Genomic DNA, 24,310 nt, shown 5'->3' with positions numbered 1-24,310 from the left:
GTTGACACATGGCAGAAACCAACACAATGTTTTAAAGCAACTCTCCTTCAATTAAAAATAAATAAAATTTAAAAATCTATTTAGAAGACATAAAAAGACATCTCATAGAAGGACATAGAGAGATGAAAAATAAGCACATGAAGAGACATTCAACATCATAGAAAAGAATTGTGAATTAAAACTGCAATGCAGTATCACTGATTGCATGTCAGGTTGGCCTTAAAAAAGCAGTGACAACACCAAATTCTTGGAAGAATGTGGACAAACTGGATAACCCATACTTTGCTGGTGGAAATGTAAAATGGTATATTCACTCTGAAAAACAGTTTGTCAGTTTCTTAAAAAATTAAACATGCAATCACCATACAACCCAACAATCACAATCTTTAGCATTTGTCCCAGAGAAGTAAAAGCCTGTGTTCAGTCACAAATATGTATATGAATATTTAGAACAGCTTTGTTCATAATATACAAAAGATGGAAAAACATTAAAATAAATGCCTTGTTTTTAAATTTTCTATTCAATTTATTTAAAGTAAACTAAAAAGAAAAGATTAGTCATTTCTCCCATCTTCCCCATCACTATCCCTTCCCCCCCAACCTCTTAAAACTACCAATCTGTTCTCTATATCTATGAACTTGCTTTTTTTAGTTTTTTTCTTCCAAAATAAGAGAGATTATATGATAACTCTTTTTCTCTGTCTGACATTTCATTCAATATAATGTCCTCCTGATTTATCCATGTTGTTACAAATGGCAGGATTTCCTTCTTTCCTATCAAGTCAAGTCATTTCACTCAGTTGTGTCCGACTTTGCAACCCCATGGATGGTAGCCCACCAGACTTCTCTGTTCATGGGATTCTCCAAGCAAGAATACTGGAGCACGTTGCCATTCCCTTCTCCAGGGGATCTTCCCAACCCAGAGATCAAACCTGGATCTCCTGAATTGCAGGCAGATTCTTTATTGTCTGAATCTCCAGGGAAGCCTCCTTTTCTATGGCTGAATAACATTCCATTGTATGTATGTGGAGTTCATCCATTCATCCACTGATAGACACTTAGGTGTTTCCATATTTTGGCTTCTATAAATAATGTTGCAATATACATGTAGGTGCATACATATTTTTGAATTAGTGTTTTGATTTTTTTTTCTGATAAATATCAGAAGTGGAATTGCTGTATGATATGGTAGCTCTATTTTCAACTTTTAGAGGAAGTTTCACTAACTTATATTTCTATCAAAGGTATAATAGGGTTTCCTTTCACAGGTGCATAAGGGTTTCCTTTTCTCCATAACTTCCTAAAGCTTGTTTTTTGTTGTTGTTGTTGTTGTCCTTTTGATAATAGCCATTCTGACAAGTTTGAGGATATATCTAATTGTTTTGGTTTGCATTTCCCTGATAATTAGGGATGTTGAGCATTTTCATGTATCTGTTGGTAATCTGTATGTCTTCCTTGGAAAAAATATCTATTCAGACCTTCTGTCCATTTTCTAATTGGATTGTTTGGGTTTTTAGGATATTGAGTTGAATGAGTTTTTAATATATTTTGCATATCAACCTTTATAAAATATATCCTTTGTAAATATTTTTGAACATTCATTAAGTTGCCATTTTGTTTCACTGATAATTTAATTTGCTTTGCAAAAGCTTTTTAGTTTGATGTGGGCCATTTATATTTGGTTTTGTAGCTCTTGCCAGAGGAGACAGATCCTCCCCCACACAAAACAAAATAACTAAGACTGATGTTAAAGAGTGTACTTCCTTTTAGAAGTTTTATGGCTTCAGTCCTTACATGTAAGTTTTTATATTTAAATAATATGATTATTAAAATCATTTATGTAGCCTTTGTGGTTACATACAAATTTTAGGATTATTTGTTCCAGATCTGTGAAATGTGCACTTGGTATATTGATAGAGATTTCACTGAATCTGTAGATTGTTTTTGATAGTATGAACACTGGAACATTATTAATTCTTCTAGTCCTTTAACGTGATATATCTTTCCAGTTATTTGTGTCATCTTCAATTTCTTTCATCAATATCTTACATTTTTTTTGAGTACAGGTATTTTAACTCTTTGGTTAGATTTATTCTTTTTGATACAATTGTAAGCAAAATTATTTTACTAATTTCTCTTTCTGATAATTTTTATTAGTGTGTAGAAACACAAGAGGTTTTTGTATATTAATATTGTATCCTTTGGCTGTAATGGATTCTTAATTAATTATAAACATATTTTTGCTGGAATCTTTGGGGCTTTCTACATATAGTATCACTTATTGCAAATAGTGACAATTTGTAAGCTACTCTAATAATTTTGAAGTCATGATTCATTATTTTCCAGCTGCCAGTGTTGTTGAAAAGTCCTTTGCCATTCTTATTCTTTCTCCTTTGTATGTGAACTGATTGTTAATATTTTTGTGTGTGTACACACACAAGTGTGTGCTCATGCAAATAGGCATGCATGCCTGTATGAACCTGCACAGAAGCCGGAAATGTGTAAGGAGAGAAGGAAGGGAGAGAAAATGAGGATTGTAAACTTTTAAGCTGTTCTTTTAATCCACAATATTCTAAAATTTCCAGATGACGTCTTTTGACATTTTGCATTTTTAATTCATTATGATAGGTCATTTAAATCTGGAATTTTTGTCTTAAAAATGTTCTTGCATTTTTCCTTTGATAACTGATGTCCCATTTGTTTTTTATTTTATGACAAACTATCCCCAAACTTAATAGCATAAAGTAAATATTTATTATTTATGAAGTTTCTATGAGTTCGCAGAGATCACCTGTTCTTGTTGCTGTTCAGTATGAACAATATCGTTCACAATGAACGATATACTTAGTTGTCTCTCAGTCGTGTCTTACATTTTGTGACCCCCATGGACTGAAGCAAGCCAGGCTTCCCTGTCCTTCACCATCTCCTGGAGTGGGCTGAAACTCATGTCCTTTTGAGTCAATGATGCCATCCAACCATCTCAGCCTCTGTCGCCCTGTTCTCCTCCAACCTGTAAACTTTCCAAGCATCAGGGTCTTTTCCAATGAGTCAGCTCTTCACATCAGATGGCCAAAGTATTGGAGCTTTAGCATCAGTCCTTCCAAAAATTATTCAGGATTGATTTCCTTTAGGATTGACTGGCTTGATCTCCTTACCATCCATGGGACTCTCAAGAGTCTTCTCTAGTACTAGCTTGAAAGCATCAATTCTTTGGTGCTCAGCCTTCTTTATGGTCCAGCTCTCACATCTGTACATGACTACTGGAAAAACCAGAGCTTTGACTATATGGATCTATGTCGACAAAGTGATGTCTCTGCTTTTCAATATGCTGTCTAGGTTTGTCATAGCTTTTCTTCCAAGGAGCAAGTGTCTTTTAATTTCATGGCTGTAGTCACCATTCACAGTGATTTTGGAGCCCAAGAAAATAAAGTCTGTCACTGTTTCCATTGTTTCCCCATCTATTTGCCATGAAATGATGGGACCTGATACCATGATCTTAACTTTTTGAATGTTAAGTTCTAAGCCAGCTTTTTCACTCTCCTCTTTCACCTTCATCAAGAGGCTCTTTAGTTCCTCTGAGTGGTTTTGATTTGGAGTCTTTCACGTGGCTGCAGTCAAATGGCAGTAGTGGCTGGAGTCATATAAAAACTTTACTGGCTGACTGTCCATGATGACTTCTCCATATATGTGTCTGGCACCTCAGTTGAAATGGCTGAAATAGCTGAGGGTCAGTCAGCATTCCCCTCCATACATGGTCTTCCTCATAGCATGGTTATTTCAAGGTAGTCAGATCTTTCACATGGAGGCTGGATGTCCCCGGAGAGTACATTCCAAAGATGAGTGTTCCAAGATTTAGAAATAAGAACCTGCTCATCTTTTAAAATCAGTGGTTCTCAGCTGCCTTTTTTTTTTTTTTGCCCATACACCAGAGGATATTTGGTTATGTCTGACGGTATATTTAGTTGTCAGAAGTGTATGTGGGAGGGAAGATACAACTGGCACCTAGCTAGTAGGTGCAAAGGATACTATTAAACAGCCTATTGTGTACAGCACAGCCTCACATAGCAAAGAATTATTCAAACTCAAAAGTCAGTAATGCCAAATTTGAGAACTTTTGTCTTAATCTTTAGTCTCAGAACTGGCACAACGTCACTTCTGCTACATTCTATTGGTTAAAGCAGCCATAGGCTAGAAGTTTAGACACTAGAGGCTTTGGCACAAAAGGGCTCTGTGTTCAGTGATATCAGGTACACCTAAAGATGAAGATAAGGTACTTTTTGAAAACATCACAGCGAATTAATTGAATGTGTACATATTTATCAATGAAATCATTATATTTAAATTTATGTGTCAAATTTGAGGTATTTTTGGATGAGCTTAACATTAAACTATGAATTTTGAGTTATCAGATTGCCCTCTATAATGAGAGTGGGCTTATTCCAATCAGCTGAAGGCCTGAATTGAACAAGAAGACTGTCCTCCCCAGGAAAAAGGAAATTTTCTGACTGCCTTTATCTGCACTATTTGCTTTCTTGATTTTCCAAGCTGCTAGCCTTCACAGTGGGATTGCAATGTTGACTCTTTTAGATCTTGAGCCCATCAGCTCATACTACAGATTTGGGCTTGACAGTTTCCATAATCATGTGAGTCAGTTCCTTATCTCTCAGTCATTCTCTAATTTTATATATATATATATTCTTTCCTACAGGTTCTGTTTCTGTGGAGAACCATGACTAATACAGAGGCACACAGTGCCCCTTTATCTTGGGTTTTCAGAATATCTGTAGTCAAACTTATGTATCCAGACAGGAGTTTGATTTGTCTCTAGAGAAACTCACTCAGCTCATAGAGAATGACATTGGTAGATCTTGCTCACGAAAGGCCAGACTCCTACAAACCATCCCATAGTGCCATTAGTTGACAAACTCCACCTAAGCAGCTTTTTTAGTGTCTCGTTCTTAAATATGTGTTACATATTTTAAATCACCAGAAATTTGAGGAAAGACTCTAATATTAAAGGCAGATACCAAAATAAGCCAAAATAAGGGGGGAAGGACCTTGGAGGAAATATAGCAACCCAAGGAAAAGAAAAAAAAATAAACCAAAAAGAAATTGTTGTAAAATTGATACCAGAGGACAGTTCAGTCTCTCAGTCATGTATGACTCTTTGCCACCCCATGGACTGCAGAACGCCTGGCTTCTCTGTCTATCACCAACTCCCTGAGCTTGCTCAAACTCACGTCTATAGCATCAGTGATGCTATCCAACCACCTCATCCTTTGTTGTCCCCTTCTCCTCCTGCCCTCAATCTTTCCCAGCATCAGGGTCTTTTCCACAGTCTTTTACCAGAGGACAGAGGAGAGAAAATGTTATGCTAAGAAATAAGAACAGCATGATATGAACAAAGGAAAGAACAAGAAAATAAAAAATAAGTACAAAATTCAATAGCCATCTTGAGATATAAGGATATATCCCAAAAAGAAGAAAAAGAGAGAAGCAAAATAAGGGAGAAAGGTTTAAAAAAAATAGGGGAGGCAACATGTGGCTAGCTGCTGAAGCCCCCTCCCTGCTGTGTGGTTCCCCTCCAGGGAGTTGCCTCTCAAATTTGTATTTGTCCCATTTTTCTTCTTGCAGAGCTAGCCTGGGTTGAAAGTTCTGTTGAAAATGACCTTCGAGCACCAAAGACACTTGGGTACTTGTACTTTGTACTGTTCTGTGATGACTGGGAAATGCAGATTTCAAGAAAATCTGGCTCTTCCTGTTTGAAAAGTGAACCAGACTTAAGACAAACAAATCACCAGGACAGGAGTGGTGCAGTGCTGGGGTCAGACACTCTGTCCTCTAGCTGTGCTCTTCACCGGAACCATCAGATCATATCTGGCTAGTGATCTTCCAGGCACATCCAACCCGCTCTTCAACATTTCTCCAGCACAGTTAGGTAACCTCCAAGATGGCAGCAGTGTCCCGGGGCCCTGCCTTCAGCATGTTATTCCATTGTGTAAAGGGGATACTGTACTCCAAGCTTTTGACCTCATGCCTTACATAGTAAAACGCATTTGGTTTTTTTTGTTGTTGTTGTTCTTGAGAGGGTTGTCTTTTGTTTTTGTTTCCTTTTGATCTTATTTTGATCTTTCCTCTCTTTGTCTTTTCATGTAGACCAGATATTCGAAAGGGCAGATGATGGCTACAGGTGTAACATGCAGCTTGCTTCTACGTTGTTTGGGAGAGCTTTTACCTTGGATGGGAAATGGAACCTTCATTTCACCAGACCGTCGTGCACCCTCGCCTTTCACCCTTCCCTCCAGTTCAGTACCTGTTGTTTCTCCTTTCAAATATGTTATTGTACTAGCTCTTTCCATATGAAAGAATTCTCCGTATTTAAATAAAAAAGAAAATAGGGTAATCAATTCAGAAGATCCAATATCCGTGTAGTAGGAATTCTGGAAACAGAAAATGAGGAAATAGAGAATTACGCTAGCTAATCTCTAAAAACGGCTCCCCAGTGAGCCATGTCTCCTTGTATTCATGTCCTTGTTTACATTTCTCAGATTTGGGCTGATGTTTTTAAATTTTCTTTTTGACTAATAAAATGTTAAGAAAGTAATACATAGCTTCCCAGATTAGGTCATTAGAAACCTTGCAACTTGTGCCTGGGTCTCTTGGAACACACATGTTGCGGGTAGCTAGCCACCAGCCACCTTGTAAGAAATTAGGCTACTCTGAAATCACCAAGTTTCATAGGTTAAAAAAAAATCTAGCCATGTGAAAACCATCCAAGCTGAATTCAAGCTAAAATTCTAGACAGGTGATTGAAGAAATCATCTTAAATATCTGTCCAGTTAAGCTTTCAGTTGCCTCAAACTTCAACAACTACATGAGAAACCTTAAGTGAGGACTCCCTAGCTGAGTTCAATCAACTTATGTGTCTGCGTTGAGTTGACTGGCACCTCTAAACATCCACTAGTACTAGCTTCCCCCAGACCTCTGTCATACTGCCTTTTAGCCACCTTACTATTCTTTCATTAGCATTAACAAAAAATTGTAATTATATAATTATTTATGTGATTAAAAATAGATTGATTTCCTCTGCTGGATATAAGATATATGAGGGCAAGGAAGATCCATATTTTCTTCACAAATATAACCATCATAACCTAATTAACACATAGCAGATACTCAATAAATATTTATTGACTAAATGAATTAAAGAATCTAAATTGTAACACTGGTGAATGACTTACCATTTCTCACTGAATTCCTAAGATTATTTTTACAAAACAAACAAAAAATCCTATTGTGTGGAAGTTGCTTATGAGTTAAGCCTATTTTGAGAGATGGTATAACCTAGCTCAAATCCTGGAAACCATGGATTGCCATAAATAAAATAAATTGATTGACCTTTGTGCTTAGTTTCCTCATATATGAAAATGAAAATAATGATAGCACTTGCCTCATAGGGTTGTTATATGTAAATACGTTTATATATATATGTGTGTGTGTGTGTGTGTGTGTGTGTGTGTGTGTAACATACATAACATGCTTAAGAAAGTGCCTGGCACATAGTAAACACTTTTATATGTGTTAAGTATTTGAAGAAGTTGTTTCACTATTGGTCAGAATTCCTAATCTATGTGGAAAAAAACTCTTTAAGCCACTGATATGAAAATATTTCAAAATTATTCATCTCAGTCTGTGATTTCCCCTTCCTCTCTCCTTTAGAAAACATGCACACACACACACACACACACACACACACACACACACATGCTTCCCCACTATTTGATCTGGAACCCAATTTCTATAGCCACTGACTCCCGTGGCTATAGAAATTTATATTATTTAGTAAATTCCATCAAGCCTGGACTGCATAATACAGTTGCTAAGGATTTAAAGGCATATGTTGTCAAGTAACATAGTAAATCATAATTTTGTTTTTTAGGGAATATTTAACTTTTCTGAATTTGATGTTTAATTCTTCTAAAGAGAGGGAAGTCATTTTGGTCTACAGTATTATCTGGTACTTGATATAAATATGTATAGACAATGTTCATGGGAAAAATAACATTTAAAAAAAAAGAATTTATAAAATTTGTAATAAACAACCAGAACCAACTGTAGTTACAGAGAAAATATGTGAAAGAAAATGATTGTTACTTTATATAAAGTTGGACTTTCTCCTACTTACTATTTTCCAACCTAAGGAAGTCAACATAATCTGAAAGACTATTCAGATTAGGTACATGAATCATTACTGATATGTGATAGTCTTAAATCCACTATTTTAAGATAAAAATAATCATTTATTGTGTGAATATCACATTAAAAAACCTTTTCTGTGTTCTGGAAAAGTACTTTCACACAAGTCATCTACTAACTGCACGATTTAGATTTAACATACTTTACACAGGAGGCTCTAAATTACAGCTTATTTGGTGGGTTTCTTCTCTCTTCCTTATATGCTAAGCAACTTGTTTCAACAATTCTGTATTTAATTGTGGAAAATTGCCACAATAGCATCTTGAAGACACGTCGTTCTTTTAGGACCAAAACATTTTATTTGAGGATTTTCAAGACCTGATTTTAAAAATAATGTCAAGATTTATCTGTGTGATCTTATTTGGTCATTAATCATATGTTATAATACGGTTTATGAGATTAGACTCCAGCTCCGACATGCCTTTTTTCTATGCTTCCCTTTTTTCATGGAATTTTTATAGTATTAATAATGTTCAGCATAAAACATATTAAAAATATTAGAGGGGAATATTTTTAATTTAATTTAATTTTTTAACACCAAAAACTTTTTGTATTGGGTTATAGCCAATTAACAATATTGTGATAGCTTCAGGTAAACACTGAAGGGACTCAGCCATACATATACATATATCCTTTCTCCTAAGGGGAAATATTAAAGGTAGTCCTTACGCAGCAGATATGACCCTGAAGATGTGTATAGATATTCTTTTTCTACTTGGTAGACCAATAAACTGAAACATAGTTTCCCATCTAATTACAATATGATTTCAAAGTTTATTCCCATTGAAATGTTTTTATTCTGAGGCATGCCCTCAAGCTTATGAATGGGGCAAAACCTTTAAAGTAACAACAGAAAAGTTTAGATTAAAGCTTCAGCACTATATACTCAGAAAATCAATTATTGTGATGACTCAATAATACATATTACCAAAAACTTGTGTTACCAAAGCGATACTTAACAAAAGATGCTTCCTATTACTAAAGAAACTTCAAATGTACTTCTTGAACAACTTTTCTCTGTGGGGTTCCCTGAAGATTTTTTTTATACCCTTGTTTATTTCTCCCCATCTTTAGTAAAGATTGTTCTGTTTTGTAGATTTATAATTTATATTCACTTTCACTTACAGTCATGATGTGCTCTCTCTATAAATTAGCATTCCCTTACTTCATTCCTCCCTCAAACATGTTACTACTGTTCAATCTTTTAGAAGAGAAATTGTGTGAAGCAAAGTTTTGATGATAAAGGAAAAGCAGTATCCAGTGAAAACATCACAAAGAAAATACAATACCAAAAGAAGAAAATTTACTTTGGTACTGATATTATAGTATGAAGCAATGATTCTCCTGTATGTATGTGTGCTTAGTTGCTCAGTCATGTCCGACTCTTTATGACCCCATGGACTGTAGCCCGCCAGGCTCCTCTGTCCATGGGATTCTCCAGGCAAGTATACTGGAGTGGGTTGCCATTTTCTACTCCAGGAGATCTTCCTGACTCAGGTACTGAACCTGCATCTCTTGTGTCTCCTGCATTGGCAGGCAGATTCTTTACCTCCAAACCACCTAGGAAGCTCATCTTCCTGTATGAGCACTTTATTATAGTTAAGATAATGTTGTAAGGTGAAGGTGGCTACCATTCTTCTTTATGTACAGGGTATAATTTCACATGAAAAATTAAGATTACTCATTACCACATTTCTGCCAATCACCTGGGATGAGTTTAAAGAGGAACCCAGGATTGTTATTTTTATTTTAACCTTGGCAATAAAGGGGATCAAGGTGCTTAAAATACCAAATTCTGTGCTAGAAGTTGAATATATTTTTTGTGGTTGCAATATCTGCTAGGATCTAGGCAAGTTATCTAGATATTTAATCAGCCCTTTTAAGTTGGTTTTGATTACTGTAACATTGTAGTTACGGTAAGTCTGAGACAGGGTAGGAAATGGTGCAGGACCTTCCAGCCTTGGGAAAGATGTAGAGTCAGAAGCCTATGCTTTGAAAGCTGGACTTCTGAATTTGTGCATTTTCTTTTTTATTCTTAATATTTGTGAAGCCAGGGAAATTAGGCAGGAAAAAAAAGAAATAAAAGACATCCAAGTTGGAAAGAAAGAGGTAAAATAATCTCTATTTGTAGATGACATGATTTTATAAATAGAAGAAACTATGAGGAAGCCACAAAATACCTGGTAATTCTAATATATAAGTTTAGCAAAATTGCAGGATAAGAGATCAATATTAAAAACTCAGTTGTATTTCTATACACTAGCAGTAAACAATACTAAATTGAAATCGAGAAAACAATTCGTTATAGCTTCAAAAATGATAAAACACTTAGGAATAAATTTGATCAAGGAAGCGCAAGATGTGTACATGAAGAACTATAAAATACCGTAGAAAGAAATTGCTTTGTGGGTATAGTTTCACATTTGCAAGATGAAAAACTTCAGGAGAACTATTTCATAGCACTATAAATAAACTTAGAACCACTGAACTTTAGACTTGAAAAACGAATAAGGTGACAAATTTTACATTATTTGTTTTTTATCTCAGTAAAAATACTGCATTATTTAAAAAAAGAAATTAAAGACACCTTAAATAAACGGAAAGACATCCGTGTTCATGGATTGGAAGGAAATTCTGTTAATATGGCAATATTCCTCAAATTTATTTTCATACTATTATGATCCCTATCAAATCCCAATTGCCTTTTATTTTTTAGAAATTTACATGATGATTCTAAAACTCATAAAAATTGTAAGGGACTGGGAACAAAGTTGAAGAAAATATACTTTCTAAGGTCAAAACTTAATATAATGCTATAGTAGTCAAAAGTGTGGTACTGACATGATGAAAGACATATAGATCAACGGTATAAAATTTAGAGTCCAAAAATAAACCCGTGCACGTGTGGTCTATTGATTTTTGAACAGTGCCAGGATCATCCAATGGGGAAAATAGTCTTTTCAAGAAATAGTGCTTGCAAATGAATGAATTTGAGATCCTACTTCAAACCATACACAAAATTTAACACAAGATGTATCAAAAGCCTAAATGCAAAAGATAAAATTATAAAACTCTTTATATGGGTATATATCTTTGTGACCTGGAATTTGGCAATTCCATATTCTTAGATATGTCACCAATAACAAAAGCAGCAAAAAGAAAAATAGATAAATTAGATTCAATAAAAAAAAAAACTTTCTGTGCATGAAAGGATTCTATCAAGAAAGTTAGAAATACAACTCATAGAATGGGGAAAATATTTTGCAAATTATTACATCTGATAAGTGATTTCTATCTAAAATATATACATGTCTTGCAACTTAGTACTAAAAAGACAACCCAAGCAAAATATGGGTTAAGGGCTTGTTAGACATTTTTCCAAAGAAGTTATCCAAATTGCCTAAGCACATGAGAAGATGCTCAAAATCATTAGGGAAATGCAAATAAAAATTAACGTGATTTTGATCACTCCAAAATCACCTCATTAAGATTTCTATAATAAAAAAGACAGACAATAACAAGTGTTGGCAAGGATGTGGAGAAATTAGAACACTCATATATTGCTGGTGAGAATAAAAAATGCTGAAGCCACTTTGGAAAACTGTCTGGAAGTTCCCCAAAAAGTTAAACATAGATTTACTACATAGTTCAGTGGTTCTACTCCTACCTATGTAACCAGGAGAAAGGAAAACATACATGTACACAAAAACTTGTACACGAATGTTCATAGCATTATTTATAATTGACAAAGCAGAAATAACTCAAATATTCTTCAACAAACAATGTAGTGTATCAATGCAATATAATATTATTCATCCGTAAAAGAAATGTAGTAATGATACATGCTACAACATGGATGAATCTGAAAAATTATTCTAAGTAAAAGAAGCCAGACACAAAAGGCCATGTATTGCATGATTCCATTTCTATGAAGTGTCCAGAATAGGCAAACACATAGATACAGAAAGCAAATTAGTTGCCAGGGACCAGTGGTGTGACTGGTTGAGGGGAATGGACAGAGACCTTTAACTGGTACTTTCTTATTTTGGTGATGAAAATATCATGGGATTAGATAGTGGATAGTTATAGTGGTTGCACAACATTGTGAATATACTAAAACCATGGAATCGTACATTTTGAAATGGCTGAAATGGTGAATTTTATGCTTATTTTATCTCAGTGCAAACTTTTTAAAATATTTTCATGACCATCACAATAGAAAAAAAAAGCATTATAATATTTCACTAACTGCAATTTTGGAGATATAACAAACTACAATCATCTTTGAAGATAATTTTTATTAAGATAAATCCAATAAAATGTTGTGAATACACATATTATCAGAACATCCCTTCTGAAATAAACATTTGTTTTTCTTTTAAAAATGGAATTTCAATTGTATTTTTCCCAAGTAATATCAAAGTAGTATTTGGGAAAGATAATTCTAACTCTTACCGTTACAATGAAAATAGTTCACTTTCTTTATAAAAACAACCTAGAGAACCACAAGAATTTTTGAGGAAATTCTTTTGGGATCTCTCCATTTTGTGAAATTATCACATATAGGAGTAAAATTAAAATTCAAAGATTTAACACATAAATTACATAAAAGGGTATTCACTGACAAAGTTGAAAGCATATTTTTTATATATATTCCACCATTATAATCACAAAGTTTATAGATAATGATTCAATGTTAGGAACTTTGTGACTAATGAACAGTATGAAGATGTTTTGAAACTAAATTGATATTAAAGAAAAGCTGTGTTTATAAAATATTTGATAAAAATATTCATCTCTATTAATATTACAACATAGAGGAACATATTACCAAGCTATGAAACCCTATAGGGCAGCTTTAAGCAATACTCTGAGACTCTTCTTTTTTTCCATCTTCTTTTTTGACCTCTTCTCTTTTGGTTATTTCTTTTCCAATTTCAGCCTTGCTTTCATCTTTTCCATCTCCTCCATCTTCTTTTCCATTTTCCTTCTCTTTTCCTTCTTTCTTTTTTTCATCTTCCTTCTCATTTCCACCATCATACTTTTTTCTATCTTCATCCTTTTTTCCATCTTCTCCCTTTTTTCCATCTCTTTTATCTTTTCCATCTTCAGATTCTTTGCCATCTTCTCCTTTCCCCTTACCATCTTCATTCTCTTTTTCATCTCTTTTTTCTTTTTCATCTTCTTCCTCTTTGCCATCTTCTCCTTTCCCTTCTCTATCTTTACTCTCTTTTCCATCTCCAGTTTCTTTCTTGTCTTCTTCTTCTTTTCCATCTTCTTCTTTCTCTTTTCTCCCCTCATCTTTTTTTTCATCTTCTTTCCCTTTTCCATCTTTGTCCTCCTCTACATCTTCTCCCGTCACTTCTTCCTTAATTTGATCTCCATCTCCTTTTTGATCTTCTTTTTCATCTTCTTTTCCATCTTTTGCCACTGCCTCTTTCTTTTCTTCTCCTTCTTCTTTGATATCTTCAATTTTTTCTTCATTTACTTCCTCTATTTCTCTTTCAGGAACTGGTGCCTATAATGAATATAGAAGAAAAACCAAGATTATATATTTAAATTTGGAACAATTTTTTAAATATTTAGACAGAATTATAGCTATCTTATTAAATAAAGTACTTTCCCTGTGGAAAAGGCTTCCTAAACAACATGTCATAAGGAAGCATTATATGAAATAGGATTAATTAAAGTATCTCTACATAATCATGCACAAATAGATATTTGTAACAATAAATTTGGAAAAACCTATTCATATAAATAATTTTCATTACAAATATGAGGAAACAGTAAATACAGAAAAAATGGCATATTATCTATCAATAATTCTCAATGAGTAGTATACACATATACAAAGTATATTTCTTGAAGAAATAATACATTTGATTTCTATATTGGTGATATTTAGGTTTACTTTGTAAAAAGTTAGTTTAAAAGTCTTTTACCAGATATCATAGGATCAGTAACAAAAGACTTTCCCTATATGCACAGGTTTGATTTATAGATTTGGCACTAAATCCAATTTTCATTGTTTTAACTGTAATACTGAAAAATGTGGTAAGATAAATATGCAAAGCAAGACCTATTGGAAACATATACATAATGATTTGCTTTGCAATCTGAAGAGGGAAAAAGACTCATATGATCTCAAAAAGGGATTTACAAATAGCCCATGTATTGACAAAAGGAATAGAGGATCAGTCTATATTTAATAAGGCAGTCATTAGATTATCAAGTCATGATCACTGGCATTGTTCTGTTAATACCAGTGCCAACCCACTGCTCTCATAACCATTCCTGAAAACTCTCAAATTTTAAATTCATTTTCTTTCTTTTCCTCTTATTTACCAGTATACTATATGCTATACACAGAATGTATGTGTCCCTCAAAATTCATATGATGAAACCTAATTTCCAATGTGATAGTATTTGGAGGTGAGGCCAGTGGGAGGTGATTAGGTCATGAGGGTAGAGACCTCTTGAAAGGGGTTTATGTCCTTATAAAAGAGGCCCCAGAGAGCTCTCTCACACTTTCCATGGTGTCAGGACACAGGAAGAAGACTGCCATCCATAAACCAGGAAGCAGGTCCTCCGTTCAGTTCAGTTCAATTCTGTCGCTCAGTCATGTCCGACTCTTTGCGACCCCAAGAACTGCAGCACGCCAGGCCTCCCTGTCCATCACCAACTCCCGGAGTTTGCCCAAAATCATGTCGACTGAGTCGGTGATACCATCCAACCACCCTCTATTGACTCCTTCTCCTCCTGCCCTCAATCTTTCCCAGCATCAGAGTCTTTTCAAATGAGTCATGTCTTCTCATCAGGTGGCCAAACTATTGGAGTTTCAGCTTCAACATCAGTCCTTCCAATGAACACCCAGGACTGATCTCCTTTAGGATGGACTGGTTGGACACCCTTGCAGTCCAAGGGACTCTCAAGAGTTTTCTCCAACACCACTGTTCAAAAGCATCAATTATTCAGTGTTCAGCTTTCTTTATAGTCCAACTCTCACATCCATACATGACCATTGGAAAAACCACAGCCTTGACTAGACGGACCTTTGTTGACAAAGTAATGGCTCTGCTTTTTAATATGCTATCTAGGTTGGTCATAACTTTCCTTCCAAGGAGTAAGTGTCTTTTAATTTCATGGCTGGAATCATCATCTGCAGTGATTTTGGAGCCCCAAAATATAAAGTCTGACACTGTTTCCCCATCTATTTGCCATGAAGTGATGGGACCGGATGCCATGATCTTAGTTTTCTTTTTTTGATAAAGAGCCTTGCATTTGTTTTTTCTTTTTTTTTAAATTAGTTTATTTTCTATTTTTTAACTTTACAATATTATATTTGTTTTGTGATATTAGTTTTCTGAATGTTGAGCTTTAAGCCAACTTTTTCACTCTCCTCTTTCACTTTCATCAAGAGGCTCTTTATGCCTTTTTCGCTTTCTGCAATAAGGGTAGTGTTATCTGCATATCTGAGGTTATTGATATTTCTCCCAGCAATCTTGATTCCAGCTTGTGCTTCATCCAGCCTGGCATTTCACATGATGTACTCTGCATATAAGTTAAATAAGCAAGGTGACAATACTCCTTTCCCAATTTGGAACCAGTCTGTTGTTCCATGTCCAATTCTAACTGTTGCTTCCTGACCTGCATACAGGTTTCTCAAGAGGCATGTCAGGTGGTCTGGTATTCCCATCTCTTGAAGAATTTTCCAGTTTATTGTGATCCACAAAGTCAAAGGCTTTAGCATAGTCAATAAAGCAGAAATAGATGTTTTCTGGAACTCTCTTGCTTTCTCGATGATCCATCGGATGTTGGCAATTTGATTTCTGGTTCCTCTGCCTTTTCTAAAACCAGCTTGAACATCTGGAAGTTCACGGTTCACGTATTGCTGAAGCCTGGCTTGAAGAATTTTGAGCATTACTTTCCTAGTGTGTGAGATGAGTGCAATTGTGCAGGTCCTCAGCAGATATCGAATTGTTGGTGCCTTGATCTTGGACTTCCCAGCCTTCAGAATTGTGAGAAATAAATTTCTGCTCTTTATAAACCACCCAGTCTGTCGTATTTTGTTACAGCAGCCTGAATAGACTAAGACACTATGGAGTCATACTCATTTAATGTTTCTCAACTTTTAAACTACAAGGCAAACAAGATTTCTTTCAGTTGAACCGATTGCTAAACTTTCAGATGGATAAATTGGAATATACCTCTATAATTTTGGCTCCTCCATTTTCAGCAGTTTCATTGTTGTATTCTTTAACAACTTCTTTCTTGGTTTCAGCTATGGTTTTGGCACTTGCATCTGTGTTTTGTTCCATCATATCATTTTTGGTATTCATTTTCTGTCCAACAACACAAAACAATAAAAAGATAAATACACAATTTAACTGGTATGTTGATTAAATGGCCCAATTATTTTACTAGCTGTTGTAATAGTTTATGGGAAAGCTTCAAAATATCCATATAAACTTAGTATCAACAAAATTAACACTTGAAACTTTCAGTGTCATTATAAACCTGAAATGGCATTAAAATGAATACTGTTCCTCTGATATAAATCAAAGTTTCTCTCAGATGAGAAGCAACAAGTTAGAATGCTGACCAGTAGCTACTCAGGGCCGATTGCCAGCATCAGGTTAAAATTTGATAAATTAATTCTCTTTGATTAGAGGGGACCAGTTTATCCCTGTCATGCCTAATAATTAGCAACAGGGTTTTTGATTGCAGAGCCTCCATTGATAATAACTGAGAAAAATACTAAGTTAGGGAAAGCACCAATTTAAATATATTTGAAAGAGATCACTTGGGGATATTAGGGATTCAATATTTAGGGCTACACGTTTTAGAATGATTTGAATCATGATTTCTTTACAAGAAAGCTCTTTGCCCTAAGAGTATATGTGGTAGAAAGAGCACCGGATTAAGGGGCCAGCAAACATGTGTTTTAAATCTGGATCTGTTTCTTGCTTGATGTAATCTTGAGCAAAAGCATAAATTTCTCTGTGTTTATTTTTTCAAATGTAAGAGAGAGTAATATCATCTACCTTCCAGGGTGTTGTAAGAAGCAAATGATAAAATATATGTGAAATTACTTTGGAAACTGTAAAATGCAATATAGATATGTTATTATCCTTTTAACACATGAGAAACTGAGAGCCAAGGAGGGTGAAGTGTTTTTATATTATGTTTTATTCTAGCATTTTTTTTAAAGAAGAAATATTTTAACAACTTATAAGCTGAGTACTTAATTTTATAAATAGTGACCTTGAAATGTGAAAGAGAAAAACCAAATAGAAACTTTCTCTTCTGTTGTCATTTACTATGATTAATAAAACTATGGCTATTGTTTTAGCAAGGTCTTTTACTCAAGGATTTCAAAGCATTTTATGAATACAACTGTAACGTAGTTTCTTCAATCACAAAATTATGGGATTAGATGATTTCTAACATTTCTGCTAGCCTTAATGTTTTATGATGTTAAGAATTCAACCCAAAGCCAGTGCTCTATGACAACCTAGAGGGGTGGGATGGGGAGGGAGGTGGAGTTTAAGAGGGAGGGAACATATATCATATGTATACTTATGGCTGATTCATGTTAATGTATGGCAGAAACCATCACAATATCATAATGTAATTGTCCTTCAATTAAAAATAAAATAAAAGTGAAAAAAGAATTCCACCTATCCTTAAAACATCAACAATGCCTCAATAAAGAATTCTAAAAAGAAATAAAACCTATTATATTAACAAACATTTACATGTAAATAAAGGAGCTAAATATAGGGGGAAAAGTAAGCTTAATATTGAGGCTATTTCTATTTTTAATATCTTCAAGCCACAACACCAGAGCATAGAAGCCTATATAAAATCAATTGTGTGCATTTGAAAATAATGTATGTGAAAGCACTTTGCAAATTGTTCAGTATTATCAAACGTTAGTTACTATTATTATCACAAAACATTACTTTGGTTACTACAGTTTACACCTTGTGTTTTCCCAGGAATATTGGTATGGTAACTGAATGAAGTCAAAAGCATGTACATTTTATGGGCCTATCCAACTGAATTTTTGTTTTGTCTCTTCCTAGGGAAAATGTCAATACACAATAGACAACCACAGAATACAAACAAATATTTCCTACTCAAAGGGCTGACATGTACCATATGGTATCATGTATAATGTAATATGGGGCTTCCCTGGTGGTTTAGTGGTAAAGTATCCGCCTGCCAGTGTTGGAGAGGCAGGTTTGATCCGTGGGTCGGGAAGATCCCCTGGAGGAGGAAATGGCAACCCACTCCAGTATTCTTGCCTGGGAAATCCCACGGATAGAAGAGCCTGGCGAGCTACAGCCCATGGTGTTGCAAAAGAGTCGGACATGACTTAGCGACCAAATCACAACAACAACAACAACAAATAATGTAATATATGACTAACTGAAAAGAAAATAAAGCAAAATGATCGACTATATGCCTTTCCAAAAAACTATTTCTGAAGAAAAGCAAGTTTCTCTCAATATTGCTTGCTGAATATTTACCCTTGGAGTTGATGTTCTTTTGGACTTCAACTCTGGTATAATGGGCACAGGCAATCGCAAAAAAAAAAAAAAAAAAAGGAAGTGCAAATCATGGCGGAAGAAAGAGGAGACATCAAAATTGAAGAAAGATCACTAACTAAAATTCAACTTCGTGATTAAAATAAATGGATGTAGTTCAAACTGAAAACTAGGACAAAAATATTTCCTTGGTGAGAAGGTTTTTCTTAAAACATAAAAATAAATCTTGTATTAAATGACTAACATTGTCCAGGATCCCCTGAAGTCTAAAATTACATTTTACAATACATGGGCAACTTTTAAAAAGGACTACTTACAGAAGACAGTCTGGCTGATCTTCTCTTTGGCTATAAGTTAAAAATAATTATCAGTTAAGAGAATTATGGATACACAAAACTAGAAATATATATTGTGGTGAAAATATTTAGTGTAACACTATATATATGTTGTAATTAAGAAGTATTGTGAGCTTGATTAGAAAGTATCATTGAATGAATAAAAATATAAATTTTGATTTTTCCCTTCTCTGGACCCTTCATCTGCTAAAGAAAAAAAATCCAAATTAAATTTCAATTGCTAGGCTAAATTAACACAATGGCTAGTAACAATTAGTATATTTAGAAATGAAAATATAGCCCTTTCTTGCAAACTGACAAAGCAATTCTGTCGTTAAAAGGAAGAAGCTCTCTCCAGATGTTAAACACAATACCATCCTAAGTCCCAACAAGTTTGGAGTTTTCCATACCTACTGTTTCTGAGAGGGACCACTGGCATACCGTATTGGTACTCGTATGGTACAAATACACTAACCAGCATTTAGGTTTTAGCTGTTTATGTGTCAATTTTATAAAACAAGTGAATTTTTTCAGACAGACTCTAAAACTAAAGAAACTCACCTGTTGCTTCGTATCACCTTGATCTGCAGCCTATACAGGGGAGAAAACCACACAAAAATAAGGTCATCGATATAAATGTATAGATCTGAAAATATTGCCTATAGATTGCAGTCTGCAATATAACAGCTTATGACTTTTTCCTGGATTTCTACTCAAGTAGCCACCCGTTATTGCCTAGTAGCATGCTGTCTACTGACGTGCAAATATACACCAAGATGCAAATGAATTCCCAAGACATGTTTATACAACTGATAGTCAATTTCATCCTTTTGTATAAACTGTATCTCCTAAAAACAAACTTTAATTTTAAAATTCATCTGTTGTAGCCCGTGTTAAAGCCAAAAAGGATGAGGGAGGGCGAGCAGAATGAAGGGCGGAGCTTCATGCAATTTCCCCGTCTGTTTAGCCTCATGCTTGAGATGTAATTGTACTTATCTGACATTCGCTTATCCCCTCCAAGTTCTGCAGACAAGAACTACAATCCCCACAATGCTTTGCGGCGCGCGGGGGGGGGGGGTTTACCTCTTTGTTACAACGTCAGCGCGTTTTTATGAGAAGCCGGCTGCGGATTTTAAAACTTCCCGCCACTACCTGCTACAAGGTTGCTGTCAGCTCTGTAAAATCGCAAGATCCATTGCACAAGCCTAGAAAAGCGCAGCGGCGGGAATCACAGGAAGGGGGTTGGTGATTAGAAACCATTGCTTTCTGTCCTTTTAGACTGGGAATTACTAAGCTATTGCACGAGTCATACAGCTTCAGAGCACCGGGGAATTTCAGTCTTATTCCTATTTCTAAAAATAGGGAAGACAAACGAATAGAGAGGAATAATACTTAAAATCATAAAGCCTTACATTAGCACAGTATTTTACAATTTTATCAAGCAACGAAACAGCGATTGATTTCACTTCTAAGGGACCCCCCTCCCCAACAAACAAACAAACAAATCAACACCGAATGTGAATTTTTTTCTTGTCCAAGAGAGGAGTCATGATTTTTTAAGTGAGGGTTTGCAGGAGACCAGCAGCCCTTGAATAGCTCATATCAATTCTTCATGTCTAAAGTGAACAAATCCATGCTACCCCAAGATCAGCAATAGTATCTGACGCTTTTCTCTTATCATTCTTCCACCTTTAGACAGTGAGCTTGGAGAGTCTCAGACCTCTCGGCCCTAAAGTTGCTATTACAGCGGTGAATCTCTCCCTTCTCCAGGACAGTTTGAAGTCTGCGCCGCCTAATGGCACAGAATTACCACTGCAAAGCCATCTGGCTTGACAAGAAGTGGAGGAGGTAAAAAAAAAAAAAAAAGAAAAAGAAAACGGGAAGAACAAAGGCAAATAAATACGGGAGAAAGCCATGGCCTTCGTTCCCCCAAACGGGACGGTTCCCGGAGGAAAGCTGGAGGCTGAGGAGGAAATTAGTGCCTGAAAGTGTGGTTGGGAGAAGAGATCTCCAATAGGGTAAGCGGAGGAAGAGAGGTGGGGTAGGAAGCGACAGCACAGCGCTATGGCTGTTTGTAATTCAGCATGGAGACACCTCTCAAGCGATTCTCTCCCTTAAACAAAACAAGCCAAAAGTGACCTACTAGTTGCGTGAAAGACCATCCTCAACCTTATACTAACCGATATTTGCCCTTCCCTCCCCTTAGGCACCTCACAAAATCGAACTAGAAGCTAAAATGCTTTTTAAAAAAGTCTCTGCCGATTAGGAAATATGTATTTCAGTCGCTAATACCCCTTCTATCTTCCTATTTTACTTACCTTTCTTTTGGGCATTGTTGCAGCTCTCTATAGGAGATCTTAGCAGTCAGCAGAAAAAAAGCCGAAAGCAGTCTCTACACGACCGCTCAGAGAGCAACTGAGTTTTCAATGAACTAATTAAAGTACGATCTGTACTTGCCTTCAAAAAAAAAAAAAAACCACCTCTCGTTATTGGCAACATTAAACGCACCAAGACTCAACCAAACTACGTGAATGGTTAGCAGGAGTGGAAGCCAAATTGGAGTGACAGGCTGTCAGACCAATAAGGGGAGTGACCAGCCCAGGGGGCGTGGCCCACGGACTGCTGAAGCCCTCGAAGGCTGCCTGCTCCGACTGCTGGTGGGGTAGAGGAGCACCTTGACTTAGTGGACACAAAGGGCTGAAGCATAAAACCGGCAGGAAAGCTGGGATTGTCCTTATCGGTTCTCTTTTCTCTTTTTTTCCTTTATGCAGTAATAACAAGAGAAAGTCACTGCACTTCCTTTCTCCACGGTCTCCAAAAGTTTCTTCCTGGAAGGAAAGTGCTTTTCAGACAGGACTGGGCCTAGGCTCCAGTCTTTCCATTCTACCTTTGGCAGGAGGATGTAGATGACATGAGAGGAGTACTCGTTCAGAAAGTATAAAAGAGTGAAGCTGTTTCTCAGGTTGTGGGGACTTCGCGCCACACCAGAATTGTGGTCCTGGCAGGATCAGGGTGCCAAAACGGGGCATCTTTCGCAGATGGAGAGCCGCAAAACTGGGAACTGTAAGAGCAAGAGGAACCTGAAGGTGCGGACATCTGATAGATACCACTATCCCATTTGGTGGGAGTTCACCAAGAATTCAATTGGACTCCGTGTGAGGTAATAACGAAGGACTATCTAGAGGAAAAATGCTGATACAATAGATTATGCATCCAAAGGCAGCATTTAGTGAAGGAATTCGGGAAGATACCATACATGAAAGTGTTTAGGATAAAGCAATTAAAGCACTCACTTCTGGAGCAAATGTAAGGATGAGCCCTAGACTCAGGAGATTAGGATGAGGCCATTGAGATGAATCATGCAAGCGTAGAGTGCGTGTGTTCTAAGTCGTTTCAGTCATGTCCGACTCCTTCCGATCCTATGGACTGTAGCCCGCCAGGCTTCTCTGTCCATGGGATTCTCCAGGCAAGAATACTGGAGTGGATTCCCATGACCTCTTCCAAGGGATCTTCCTGACCCAGGGATGTAACCTGCATTGGGAGGCGAGTTCTTTACCATTAGCGTCACTTGGGAAGCCCCGCAAGTGTAAGGTAGGATATTGTTTTTATTTAAAATTGATATTTTGTTCATCATGGACTTTTTAAAAAAAAAGTTAATTAGCTCTTCACAGTAGGGCATTAAACATCTATCTTTATTATCGAGTTTTGGGGTGCCCCTTATAATTTGTGCCTGAGTGCCCCCTAACCTAACCCTAGTCCTAGTCATCTTTAGGTGGCTTTCCACTCTAAAATAGGCTTTTATTTGCTTTCTAGAGGTAGTTCCTGAGCCCTAAAGTTTGTTAGAATAGGGGTGAGGATTGGTGAATAAGGTACTTGAAGATAATAATGGGCAAAAGTGTAGGATTTTGAACCACTTTCTCAGAATGCCTTGGTTTGGTTTTTAGTAACAGCTAATTGGGTTTAATCATGTTCCAACAACAGCTGAAATCCCTGTGCTGAAAGGCTGATCAAAAAAGGAAATTAACCATTTGAACAGTTACTTAAAAGAAGAAATCCATTTATATTCGTATGGATTAAAAATTAGAATCATCAGTTTAAAAAAGCAATATTCATAGCTGCTATAGAATACCAAACAATCCCTTCAAACTAAAATATAGCCTAAGAGAAGAACCCATCAGTTTTCCATTGCCCATTCTTCCCCAGCACCTACAGTGTGGAATTAAACAGAATTAAGACTGACTACAGCTCAGTTTCTCTCCTCCAACCTCAATGCGTTCTGATTCAAGTAGGTAAATCAGAAAGACATTTAAATTTCTTCCTTTCCCCACAGTTATTGGGATCATCCCTAGATTCTCTAGATGCCTCTTTTTTTTTCTTTTTTAAAAAAATATTTATTTATTTTAATTGGAGGCTAGTTACTTTACAATATTGTAGTGGTTTTTGGTGAAAGCATTTTTGAGTGAACCTAGATATGTTTCAATCATTTTATTTACCAAAAGTTAGAAAGTAAACACAAAATTTGGGTTCAATATAAGGATTGCTTCATAAGGATAAGGAGAAACATGAAAGGAATAAAAAATGTGTCAACACTGGAACACATTCAACAAATTTGCATTTAGCATTATTTTGTGAGTTGGATTTTGTTTTTATGGACTAGGCTATGAAACTATAAAACTCTGAGGTATACAAAGTTGTATCACAGTTTCTGCCCTTAAAAATTTAGGGTAAAGCAAGTAGATGCATGCATATTTATAAATCAAAAAGTTGCTTGTATCATGTGAGTGGTGCAATCTAAATTTAATAATAAAACAGAAGGAAACTATCATTTAGGACTGAGATCATTGAAGTTTTTTGTTGAGGAGGTAGTATTTGACTTGGCTCTGAACTATTGGATAAACTGTTACAGCAAATGCAGAGGCAGGAAAACTGTGTGCTTGTTTGGGGAACAGAATGCCTAGTCCAAGTGAATTGAAACAAATGATCATGAGGAATCTTGGGAGGCAAGGCTTAGTTTGAAGGCAAAGGAAAAATGTGTGGGTCAGTGGACTCTAAGATTCCTCATAAGTTTGTCAGCAGTTTTTCTTTTTGGTCAATTTCCCTTTCTTCTGGTCTAACCTGTTGCATCTGTGATTTGTATCTTATCCAATTGAAAAAAGAGTCATGCAT

The 24,310-nt window shown here is 35.8% G+C and overlaps 1 protein-coding gene across 3 annotated transcripts; it reads right to left on the bottom strand.

The window, feature by feature from the left end:
- Nucleotides 1-12,539: 12,539 nt before the first annotated feature.
- Nucleotides 12,540-21,572, bottom strand: HMGN5 (high mobility group nucleosome binding domain 5). Of its 3 annotated transcripts, none has more exons than XM_081565922.1 (6): nt 21,463-21,572; nt 20,228-20,349; nt 19,706-19,735; nt 19,127-19,156; nt 16,464-16,598; nt 12,540-13,774 (listed from the first exon to the last, which is right to left on the bottom strand). In XM_081565922.1, the coding sequence occupies exons 5-6, from the start codon at nt 16,593-16,595 to the stop codon at nt 13,115-13,117; spliced, it is 792 nt and encodes a 263-aa protein (XP_081422048.1). In that variant the 5' UTR covers nt 16,596-16,598; nt 19,127-19,156; nt 19,706-19,735; nt 20,228-20,349; nt 21,463-21,572; the 3' UTR covers nt 12,540-13,114. The 3 variants fall into 3 exon arrangements, with proteins under 3 accessions (XP_081422048.1, XP_081422046.1, XP_081422047.1); XM_081565920.1 differs by lacking the exon at nt 20,228-20,349 and adding an exon at nt 18,792-18,846 and having other exon boundaries at nt 19,128-19,156; XM_081565921.1 differs by lacking the exon at nt 20,228-20,349.
- Nucleotides 21,573-24,310: the final 2,738 nt, after the last annotated feature.

The sequence above is a fragment of the Giraffa tippelskirchi genome, chromosome X (assembly GCF_054371585.1).
Source record: "Giraffa tippelskirchi isolate mGirTip1 chromosome X, T2T-mGirTip1v1.2.pri, whole genome shotgun sequence".
In the NCBI taxonomy this organism is placed as follows: Eukaryota; Metazoa; Chordata; class Mammalia; order Artiodactyla; family Giraffidae; genus Giraffa; species Giraffa tippelskirchi.
Note: the sequence above shows the minus strand (reverse complement) of the source record. Positions and strands in the feature narration are given on the sequence as shown.

What these genes read in the sequence shown, in the direction of transcription:
- HMGN5 (XM_081565920.1), bottom strand. An exon ending in AAGGTGATACGAAGCAACAG is followed by an intron (nt 19,157 to 19,705) that starts GTGAGTTTCTTT and finishes TTTAACTTATAG; the next exon opens with CCAAAGAGAAGATCAGCCAG. An exon ending in AGATCAGCCAGACTGTCTTC is followed by an intron (nt 18,847 to 19,127) that starts TGTAAGTAGTCC and finishes TTTTTTTTTGCG; the next exon opens with ATTGCCTGTGCCCATTATAC.